The following is an 11,775-nucleotide window of genomic DNA, read 5'->3' on the forward strand; positions in this document are numbered from 1 at the left end:
ATAAGTACTAAATAATGCAAATAACTGTTAAAAGTGTTTGGAAAGTGAAAAACAGAGTAAAACCACTGTGGTGATGAGAGTAGAAATGAGATTAATTGAATAAAAATGTTAGGATCCATTGCAGAAATCACAACAAATAACTCTCAGCAGATCTGTTGATACAGTACGAATGGGCGGTTCCGGTTTACAGAACCCCCATGATGTCAGAGTGGTGACCAGACGTTATGGTAATTCAGGTCCGAGGTCCTCTTAAAGAGAGTGAGGAGGCATTTCTTAAGTCTCTCTGGGAGCTGTGTTTGGAGTTCAGGTCTGACGGGTGAGGATCGGGGCTCAGAGACAGGACAGATCGACAGAAACAAGATGAAGACTCTGACACTGGTGCTGCTGGTTTGGACTTTTACATCTGCCACAGCGAGTGAGTATTAGAGATTATAAACAACAAAAGGATACCTTTTTTGTCTTGTCTAAAACATGACTGATCACACTTTAGGATCTGTTAAAGCTCAATGAATACATGATTTCTGTTTTTTTTATTCTGCAAAAAAAATCACCATAACAATTAACTTATTTGACTTTACTTAATTTCATAAAGAAAGTCATTACTTTAAAGCTAACAACATTCATTGAAAATTAACACAAACTACAAAAATAGCAAAGTTGCCTTGTGAGGAACAAATCCCAAATGCTTAAAATGGTCTTAATTATTTAATAAAATATATGCTTTGTGATTTATGTGATGATTTTAAGGTCCAACATAGATTAGTGACAGTGAAAGTGATTTTGATAACTGTGACCAATGCAAATCAACACATTTGTGCTTTCCATCATTCTGTCCATATCTATAGATTAGTTGTTCTTTGTTTAGATGACAAATTAAACAGTAAAATGGATTCACCGCTTATTTAATGCTTTTTTTATGCTGAAACACTGCAAATCTCTTGTGAAAGGGAGGGAATGTGTACAAACCTTTACACGGCTATTTTACACCATTTTGTAACAGTGTATGTGCATTTTTATTCATTTTTCATGTTAAAGGTTAATAAAAGGTTTTGGGTTGTGGTAGTATTTCAGTAAAAACATTAAAACCACCCACAGATTCACTTTCACACACCATTAGTTGTGTGTCTGGGATCCCTCATTCCTCTGGTTGGGATTACTGATGTTCAGCTGATGATCACATGAAAGGGATTGAGGGGGATTGGAGGTCGTGTGACTCCCACCACCAAGAACCCCGACACACCTCACCCTCCTCAGCACCTAAAACAATTACCCTGCTCTCTTTTACATAACCATCCCAAGAATTTATTACTCATACATTTATAATGGGGATTTTCAGATATATACAAATTTTTTGTATTAAATGTCAACACAAGACATTTAACTTTATAATAAAATAGAAGACAATGGCTATGATAATGATGGTTATTTACTTAATATTTTCCTCCAGAGCCAAGATCTCAGTTCACCCGTTATCGCTCATGGAACTCACGGATGTATCCTGTGTGGAAAGACGGAGATCCACGATTCAGGAACTGCTGGACTGGTGGGTTACTGCACTTAGGTTTACTCTAAAACACTGACACTATAGCAATTTTTTCCCCCCAAAGGTTACTGGAGGCTCTTGTGGTGACATGACTTTGGGACTTTTGATGTTATTTGAGGAAAAACTGCATCTTAACATAATCTTTTATTGTTATTGTTACAATATCGATCCAAATATGCAGGTTGTTCACAATACAAGGGCTGTTCAATAAGTTCATGGCCTCACCCAGAAATACTGGTTGTTATAATACAGGATGTTACATTCTTTCGTGATGGGATAGTGATGCTTGAACATCGATGGACCAAGTGCATTGCTGTAAATGGAGATTATGTTGAAAAATAAAATATAAATTATCAGTCTGTGTTGTTCTGTTCTGGGTGAGGCCATGAACTTATTGAACGGCCCTCGTACACTTAAAAATTAGCTGGAGGTAAATACAATATAAATGCCTTATTTTTACTTCATTTTTACTTCAAGTAAGTGTAATTCCCTGAGATAATCCAAAAAAAAAAGAAAGAAAGAAAAAGAAAGATCACAAAAGAGCATTGGTTAAGCAAAAGCAAAAGGATCTGATCTGAAGCTTTAAAACATGAAAGTGTAGTGTCAGTATAGCGTTTTTCTTTTGTTTAAAAAAAAAAAAAATCAAACAAATACTATTTGGGGTGACACAGTGGGGCAGTGGATAGCACTCGTGCCTCACAGCAGGAAGGTCCTGGGTTCGATTCCAACACCAGTTGATTGGGGTGGGACCTTTCTGTGTGGAGTTTGTGCGTTCTCCCTGTGTCTGTGTGGGTTCTCTCTGGGTACCCCGGCTTCCTCCCACCATCCAAAGACATGCACTGATAGGTTAACTGGTTAATCTAAATTGTCCATAGGTGTGAATGTGAGAGTGATTGGTTGTTCATCTCTATATGTCAGCCCTGCAATGAACTGGGAACTTGTCCAGGATGTACCCTGCCTTCACCCATAAGCTGGGATAGGCTCCAGCGACCCTAGTGAGGATAAAGCAGGTTCAGATGATGAATGAATGAATTCTCATTTGTTAGTATATTGTACATGTGGACATTGAACACACACCAAAACAGACCCTCTGAACACACCACACACTGTAGGAGCAGTGGGCTGCCATGTCAGGTGCATGGGGAGCAAATGGAGGGGGTTAAGTGCCTTGCTCAAGGGAAAATCCCCCAACAATTCTTCTGTTGGTCCAGGGAATTGAACCAGCAACCCTTCATTCACAAACCGATTCTCCAAGCTGTTTCTTTGGTCTTAAGTGAAATGACAAACACTTGGATACTGCATCTAAGTGTGATAATAGTTAATGAAATCCTACATTTATGTCTATGATGAAGTTCAACTGTTTGTAATTTTCTTTCCAGGTGGTGAAGTGACCTTCGATCTGAAAAATGATGCCCCCACCCTGACTGGAGCAAGAGCCACCTTCAATATAAATCTGAATTTCCCCCCAAATCAGACAGTTCTCTCAGACGGGCAGGTGGTGTGGGCACAGAACTGCACTGTCAATGGTACTTCATGTTTAACAGAAAAAAAATCACACATTTTTTATTTTATCTGTCATGGCTCTTATTAATCTATAGTTTATTTTGTATCATCGCATGCTTTTTAATAATAATTCATAACATGTGACTGTGTTTTGTTTTTTTTTTTTAATGTAACTTTCTTTTTTTAGGACAACAGTATCAGGCGGGCCAGGCTGTGTATCCTGATCAGGGTCCTGTAGGGACTGGCGTTTTCCCTGATGGTACACCGCTCAGAGCAAGAAGCCAAGACAGGAAACCCCGATATGTGTTTGTGTGGAAAACATGGGGTGAGGATTATTTCTCCCATTTATTGAAGTGCACGCATGAAGTAAAAGTATATTGTCCTGGTTGTAACATGAATTTCTCAGTGCTGAGGATTATCTGTAATTCTTTTATTATGTGAGTGTTACAACATATTATTTACTTTTATTTCTTAGGGATTAATATTGAACCTAAAATGTGTTCAATAGTGCTGCACAATCATTCAGCTAATTCAAATTTTTTTTTGTGATATAAAAAAATTTAATGTAATAAGAGCACAGTACTTAAGAAGATGTCCACCTATCCTGCATTTCATCGCTAAGTTGGAGACATTATTAATGAAGAAATTCAATGTTTCTTTTTGTGAAGGTCGTTATTGGCAGGTTTCAGATGGTCCGTCATCCTCACTCACCATCGCAACAGATAACGTGGCCTTGGGCTCCTACAACATGGAAGTCGTCATCTATCACTGCCGTGGGCAGGACAAGTTCATCCCTCTGGGCTACGCCTCCACAGTTTTCACCATTACAGGTATCTTCAACAGTTTAAATGAGCTACATCAACAACCTCTCATTATTATTATATCTACTATATTTCACTTCTTTTGGTCCATCATCAGACCAGGTTCCCTTCACTGTATCACTCGCCCAAGTCAATGATGTGAACCAGGACGATCAGAGCTTCATCCAGAACAGAGCCATTGCCTTTAACGTTAAGCTACATGACCCCAGCCAGTACCTGAGCAGCGCTGACATCAGCTTCAGCTGGGACTTTGGTGACAACACTGGGACCCTGATCTCCAGGGAGCGTACAGTCACCCACACATACCTCTCACTCGGCACCTTTAAACCTCAGGTTGTCCTGATGGCAAGCATCCCTAATGGCTGTGGAAACCCCACTGCTGGTGAGACTTTAAAGACCATTAGCTTTAATGCATACACACTTACTGGCCTTTATGGACACTGAATGACTTTTTTTCTTGAATGGTTTTGTTTCTGCAGCTCCAGGAGTAGTTGTGATCACCCCGGCAGCTGCTGTCCCAGCAGATGAAGGAGATGTTCCTGCATCTGATGCCACTGCTATTGATGCAGCTGTACAGCCGGCAGAAGAAGCCACCATTACAGAGGATGGAGCAGTGGTTGTTAACACAGACACAGAGGGAGCCGAGGTTGCTCCAGTTGCTCCTGCAGCTGCAGAGTTAGATGTTGTTGCAGAGGAAACAGATGCTGCTGCAGGTGAAGCAGCTGTTGCCCCTGCAGCTGATGAAACTGCAGCTGCTGCTGCTGAAACTGCCGCTGTTGCAGATGAAAATGCAGTTGCTGCTGATGAAACTGTAGTTGCTGCCGATGAAACTGCAGTTGCTGCCGATGAAACTGCAGCTGCCGCCGATGAAACTGCAGCTGTTGCAGATGAAACTGCAGCTGTTGCAGATGAAACTGCAGCTGCCGCCGATGAAACTGCAGCTGTTGCAGATGAAACTGCAGCTGCCGCCGATGAAACTGCAGCTGCCGCCGATGAAACTGCAGCTGTTGCAGATGAAACTGCAGCTGCTGCCGATGAAACTGCAGCTGTTGCAGAAGGAGAAGGAGAAGAGGCAGTTGAAGCTGTAGTCACAGTTGTTCCAGTTGCAGTAGAGGAACCTGCTGATGCTATTGATGCGGCAGTTGATACTGCAGAAGCTGATGCTGCTGCTGCTGAACCCGCTGCTGACACGGTTGATGCTGCTGATGCTGTTGCAGAAGTTGCTGAAACTGAAGCAGAAGTCCCTGCTGATAATGTTGTAGCTGCTGCTACTGAGGCCACACCTGTAGAAGAAGCAGCACCAGCTGAGGCTGCAGCTGAAACTGAGGATGAAGTACTGGAGACAGAGAATGTGGTTGCAGCTACTGCAGCTGCTGCAGGTAAGAAAAAAGTCAAAGAAATGTGAAAATAAAGAGAGGACATGGAAAACATACTTTAAATATGTGATTAAAAATAGCCTTGTGTTTCTTTTCCAGAGCAACCTGCAGAAGGTGAAGTTCAAGCAGAGGTAGAAGCAGAACCTGCACAGGTTGCCCTAGTTATAGCTAAAAGACAAGCACCAGAGCTGACAGCTGACTGCATGGTGTACCGGTATGGGTCCCTCGCCACCTCTCTTGATATTATCCGTAAGTCTATGTCACAAAATTTCACAAAATACTATGATGCAATATCAGAAACATATTTTAATAGTGATCACTCTAACTTCATCCTTGCAGAGGGTATTGAAAGTGTTGAGATTGTCCAGATGTCAAATGTTGTATCAATGGCCACTGAGCTGGATCAAAACGCTGTGGATGTCACCATTAGCTGTCAAGGAAGGTAAATAATAAAATCTATAATCTTTATATAACTTAAAAAGTAATATCTAACAATAGTGAATAAGTGGTAACTCTTGGGAAATTGTTTAAAATTAAAAACTACAGAGAGCAATACATGAATTCCATTTTGTTGTTTGTACATTGGCCTCAGCTGATATTGAACTCACAGTCTCAAAAGCACAAACATACTGAAGAACAAGAATTTTTTAATGATTTGTCCTCTGCTTAAAGGTCCTCTGGTCCTCTGGTTAAATTTGGCCATAATTTATTGTACTTTTCTAGCCATCATAATCAGTTTGTTATTGTAAAAAAAAAAAAAGAAAAACTGTACTAAGAACATATACACCTTAGAACATGTGTATCAGTATACGTCACACTGTGCAGTGGAAATAAAGTGGCTCCAGTCAGGATAAAGGGCACACAGATAGTCTCTGGAGGTTCGTGTTGATCAGTGTAATACAAGCAGTGTATTGATTTTGTAGACTTAATGTTTGTATTATATGTCCTGACAGAATTTCATGGACGTTGTCTTGTTACATGTTTATGTAGCATATAGATGTATATAATATATATAAAAAGCATATCCACTGATGATTCTTCTAATAATTACATCTCTGTCTTTACTCTCTTTCTTTCAGTCTGCCAAGTGAAGTCTGTACAGTCATTTCAGATGCAGACTGTATCACACCAGTGGAAACAGTCTGTAATGTAGCCACACCATCTCCAGACTGTCAAATGATCCTGCGTCAATTCTTCAATGACACTGGAGTATTTTGCATTAATGTCTCCTTGACCAATGATGTCAGTCTTGCTATGGCGAGTGCCAGAGTCAATGTTGCATTAGGTGGGTGAAATAAAACATCATCAGTGGCCGAAAAATCAGTCCCTCTGTCGACTGTTCTTTATAATTCACATAATCTGCTTGTTTGCAGCCTCTGGTGGTTCCCCAGCTGGAACTGCAGCCACAGTCCTGGGTGTTATGGTCCTTGCCTGTGTTGTCTGTTGTATCAGTCTGATGTATAGGTGAGTACCCCAGTTTAAAGAACTGTAAAAATAAGGCTAAAATTAAGAAAGCTACTGAATGTAAAAACAGGAAATCCACAGACAAAACAGAAACTTTTGTTATAACTAAAGAAATAGTAACAGATCAAACTACATTCATATTTTTGAAATATAATTTGTTTGCAGCCCCAAGGAGAACTTTAGCCAAATATTTAAATGATAATAAAAACTTAATTCCATGAAAAGCTTAACATGCACAAGAAATGAAATCAGAGAAATAGCAAATGATGAGTCTGAAATGTGTCCTCAAGACAGCATCCAGGATGTGCTGACTGAAATTAGGCACTGCATTAAAGAAGTTATATTTACAAAGCAAACACCAAGTGCATCAACTATACACGCATTTCTGCAACAAGATGCATCTAACAGTTGATACCATTAATTTCCTTTCTCAGAGGGTGGTGTACACCTGTTTCTAAATTTAATTCTGGCCCAGTTTTCCACAACAAGTGACGGCTTTTAAAGTCAAGGGGATTCGATTTTTATATGCAGTGTGTAGGATATAGTGGCATCTAGTGGTGAAGTTGTACATTACAACCATCTTAATACCTAAATCGCCAGGTGAACTGCACATAACTGACATAAAACCTACTTTAGAGATGGGTGATAAAATAATGATGAAATCTGAGATACGATTTTACATTGCAATAATACGCTGCAAACCCTCAAAATATAATACTGCGCAAGCATGGATTGATATTCTGCTTTTTATGGTTTCATGCAAGATTGATGAGAAAGGTGCAAGCCATCTTTTACATTTAATTATTTTTAAATGATAACAATACTATCATAATTTTTTTTTGGCATTGATATATAAATACAAATAAAATATAGTTTCCATTTTTGGATGAAAATAATTTAGTTCCCTTTTCCTTTTTTCTCTTCTCTCACATGCTTCTTCCTGAAAGCAAAACTAATCCAAAGAAATAAATATGTTTATTAGTACTTTGTGGAGCAAATATTGTTTTATGGTGATAGGTTAATAATTTCAAAACAAAACTGACAAATATTCAGACATTAATGCAAAATATTCTGTTTTCTAGGGCTTCGGTCAGTCATGGACCCTTGGAATTGTTATCACTTTTCTCCCCCTTACGGTGCCCCTGCATATCAAACCATAACTACGAATATTATGTTCCATTTCCACAAGTATATGCTCCTAAATTCTACACAATACACTTATAAAAAGTGAAACGTTACATTCAGCCCCTTCCACCGATGTTCTACTGCCTCTAGTGGTCTGTTTTGATCACCACACATTCATGTGCAGCAGGAGACTTTCTGATTCACAGTGTATTTTCTGGAGTGTTTTATCTGTCTACAGGCTCCATACTGCAGACTTACTCCTGTTCAGTTAAAGTCTGACATGAGTGAACGCTTCTCACTTGTCTGATGTTTCTAAACAGGCGGTTCAAGCAGTACCAGCCGCTCACAGAGGACAACAGCTTCAGTAATGGAGGGAGCTCATCAGTAACGTCTGTGCCTTTGCTGTTGTGGAACCTGCTGAGCCGACAGTCACCAGGAGAGAGTCGTCCACTGCTTCAGGGAAGGATTGTGTGAATATTTTTGTCTGCAAAAGCTGCAACACCTGCCAATATGTCAGTTTTGTACACATTATTCTCTAACTGTAGTAAGACTGTGACTCCCAGTCAAGGTGTTAAACCAATATAATTAAGTGAAACGTTAAGTAAAATGGCCCTGTGCACAACTGTATTAAGGAATAGAAGAAAGACAGAAGTGTAAAAAGTTGTAATAAAAATACAGAAACATTTTTAGTGGAAGGTGATATTTATTTTGACCTGCATGTTTTTTTTTTGTTTTTATTTTTTGTTTTTTTTATTAATTGGCACTGACATGACTAACTCTCTAATTTATGGCCTATTAAACTAAAAAATTGGAAAATGAACATTTCAGTTTAATTCCTTTATACTGTAATTTAAGATATCTTACAACACAAAACTTTGCCACATTTGCTGCCTTTAAAGTAATAAAATCTAACTTTACCACCACTTTGTGTTTTTCTTTCATTCTTATGCACTATGCATCCAACAGAGAACACGTTTCAATCTCATCATCAGTTAGAATAAATGTATTAAATCATGACATTGAATATAAAATGCTATGACGTTTGGGAGGAGCAGAGACGTAATCAGAAAGTGGATTGGTTGAAGAGAGCACTGCAGCTGTGGAAACACAACCACCAAGTGCTGCTGTCTGCAGAATTAAAATGATTTATTAAGACATTTACTCAGACTACATTCATGCTTTGAGCTGACAAAGAACTGCTGATAGTAACATGCACATCATATGACACACTGCAGTGCAGGAAAAGAGGTTGACGTCACTGCAGCAAAAATCTTTAATGGAAGACGGACTGGCCTGGCCTGTACACAGCATGGAGAAAGACGTGGGCTTATGGGAAGTCAAAGAAAAAACCTTTGGCATCTCAAAAGGTGATTTGTATACGGTGATAACATTTATGCAACTACCCCAATACGATCTTTATGTCTTTCTGTCCTTGCACGTGGAGGTATTTCCAATGAATACTGCCCAACAGACCCGATGTTACACTGCAGTGGTCCACTCCCTTAATTACAGAACACGGCCGTTAATCATCCAGGGCTTTTAAAGTGTCTCTGTGTCACATGTACCGAGTGCTGTTGAGTCATGCACACTGCAGCCAAGGAAACCACACAGCTCTGCAAGGCCATCATTTCTCACAGATGATCTCTATCTCAGTCTTCACAGACCTCCCGGATCTTAGCAGGCCTGCAGCTTTCATCATTCGGAACATAATGACCACTTAATACACACAAAGCAAACCACACAGACCTGCCATTAATGAAATGAGCCTGCTTTTGTTAGTTTCAAGGCCCAACATTTAGCTCCTACATGGGTATCCCCAAGATGAATCAGTGAGGTGCAGCTAATCGAATGGAGCCCTGAATAATTTGTAGCACTTATTGCCCGCCACTCCCTAGCAACAGGAGCTTTATAGGACTCTGCTTCCTTCATCTGTCCTTCGCATTGCAGAAACATTTGGCACATGTTACTGTTAGTGGTGTCGTGACCACGAAATACAGCCAACAGTCAGGATGTACAGCAAATGCACATCTATGTCACCTGTTTTCAAGCAATGGTTCAACACCTGTTTTAGTTAGTATCTAAATCAACATTGTCGAAGAGATTTGCCACATCAAGTACAACCCTAAAATCAGAAAAAAGCAGATACAAGTTATTAAATTAAATTTACAACTGAGAACACTGATTAATAAATATTCATAATTCAGAAATAATCTTTCATTTGCTAAATTGTAATATTGTCATTTCTCCTTACATGACTTAACAAATTCCACCTGACATCTGTGGATGTAACTATGTAACTATAACTACCTGTGGATGATGTTCTTGATGCAATATTGTCTGAGGGATCAGAGATCACATTATTCAATTTAGGCTTGAACCCTTTCTCTTTATGCACTGAAATATACTCAGATTACTTTAATGGTTTGATTCTGTTCTGCTCCAAAGAGGCTGCAACATCCAAATCCACTCCCATCTTTCTTGAGGAACAGAGAGAAAGGACAAGACGTTTCCTGATGCTGCTTTTAGAACAGATCATAATGATAATCACCTGTTCACATCACATTGTTATTTGATTATTTCAATTCATTTTGACCCTAAATTGCTCCTGCTCCAACTTTTTTCTGGAATATGCTGCAGCCTGAGTGTGAGAAATGAATGTATATTTAAATTAAATGTGACCAGATCAAACATGAAATATGTTGAATACACACCAAAATATATTTTAATATCACTGCTTTCTTTTTTAGTTTGCCTTTTCCATACCATTTTCTGATTTGGGGTGTAATAGTGATATTGATTTTGGCATATATCTGTCATATTATCAAAACAGTTAGTGGCATACATTATGATGCAACTGAATTAAACACAGCCCTGCGATGAACTGGCGACATGTCCAGGGTGTACTCCGCCTTTGCCCATAAGTAGTTGGGATAGGCTCCAGCAAACCCTGTGACCCTGGTGAGGATAAAGCGGGTTCAGAGAATGAATGAATGAATGAATTAAACATCACATTAAAATTAAATAATTAAACAGAATTATTGCTATCTAAGAGTTTGTGATGTAATACTCTGTCTGTTAGTGTTTCTGAGCCTGTTTTTGGACATCCTTTAAAAAAATACAGATATGTTATATTCTACCACATTAAACAAAAGCCTATAGTAAATTGCAATATGAAACTTTACTCTCAAAGTGGATGCAGTAGGTAAATGTGAATTATTAAACAGACTCTAAGAAAATCAGTTTTCCAGACCTTAATGGGTTAAAGGTTAAAGGATGACAAAGGAGGATGGATGGATGGTTTAAGCAGCTGGGCCCTGTACTGTCATTGGTCCGAGTTGAAACCACACCCAACACATGAAACTCACAGCAGAAAATATGGCAGATCCCTAAATCTACCATAATGAAATTGTAGCAGGAAATGTTTGTACCATATTTTTTTCACTGTGACTGTGACGCTTAGATGTGAAACATGACACACATCCTATGAGTCCAGTGTGTGGTAATGGGAGCCGCTGATACTGTCAGAGAGGCCTGACTGAATGCACGGTCCCAATGGGAATTCTCGGACAATCCAAGGATCAATTGCTAATGGTAACATCTGGCTGATGGTTAATATTACCAAAGTGAATGAGTTGCATGATTTCTGCATTTGTGTGTCTGCCATATTGTTAATTTAAGTGCAGAAATGTGAACAGTCCTGACACCCACACAATATGAAACCTTGACCAAGGCCAGATGGGCAGATCTGGTAAAAGAATAGAAGAGAAAGAGTGAGACGGAGGGGGAGGGAGGGAGAGGAGAGAGTTACTGACCATAAAGGAGGTTGATTAGATTACATTGCTAAGACTAACACGGGCCATTTATAACACAGAAAGCCAGTCCTCTGCAGCAGCAGACATAAAGAGGGAAACACAGAATTTAAGTGATGGTGAACAGCAATATC

At 39.3% G+C, this 11,775-nt stretch overlaps 1 protein-coding gene across 4 annotated transcripts; it reads left to right on the forward strand.

The window, feature by feature from the left end:
* Positions 1-228: 228 nt before the first annotated feature.
* pmela (premelanosome protein a) lies at positions 229-8,755 on the forward strand. Of its 4 annotated transcripts, none has more exons than XM_030134777.1 (13): positions 229-415; positions 1,448-1,543; positions 2,923-3,069; positions 3,234-3,371; positions 3,715-3,876; positions 3,965-4,249; positions 4,347-5,045; positions 5,076-5,246; positions 5,343-5,492; positions 5,583-5,685; positions 6,323-6,528; positions 6,617-6,707; positions 8,153-8,755. In XM_030134777.1, the coding sequence occupies exons 1-13, from the start codon at positions 361-363 to the stop codon at positions 8,304-8,306; spliced, it is 2,457 nt and encodes an 818-aa protein (XP_029990637.1). In that variant the 5' UTR covers positions 229-360; the 3' UTR covers positions 8,307-8,755. The 4 variants fall into 4 exon arrangements, with proteins under 4 accessions (XP_029990637.1, XP_029990638.1, XP_029990636.1 ...); XM_030134778.1 differs by having other exon boundaries at positions 4,347-4,775; positions 4,929-5,246; XM_030134779.1 differs by having other exon boundaries at positions 232-415; positions 4,347-4,533; positions 5,023-5,246.
* The last annotated feature ends 3,020 nt before the right edge of the window (positions 8,756-11,775 follow it).

The sequence above is a fragment of the Sphaeramia orbicularis genome, chromosome 5 (genome assembly GCF_902148855.1).
Source record: "Sphaeramia orbicularis chromosome 5, fSphaOr1.1, whole genome shotgun sequence".
Classification (NCBI taxonomy): domain Eukaryota; kingdom Metazoa; phylum Chordata; class Actinopteri; order Kurtiformes; family Apogonidae; genus Sphaeramia; species Sphaeramia orbicularis.

What these genes read in the sequence shown, in the direction of transcription:
- pmela (XM_030134776.1), top strand. Translation starts at nt 361, where the DNA reads ATGAAGACTCTGACACTGGTGCTGCTGGTTTGGACTTTTACATCTGCC. An exon ending in TTTTACATCTGCCACAGCGA is followed by an intron (nt 416 to 1,447) that starts GTGAGTATTAGA and finishes ATTTTCCTCCAG; the next exon opens with AGCCAAGATCTCAGTTCACC. An exon ending in GTTTGTGTGGAAAACATGGG is followed by an intron (nt 3,372 to 3,714) that starts GTGAGGATTATT and finishes CTTTTTGTGAAG; the next exon opens with GTCGTTATTGGCAGGTTTCA.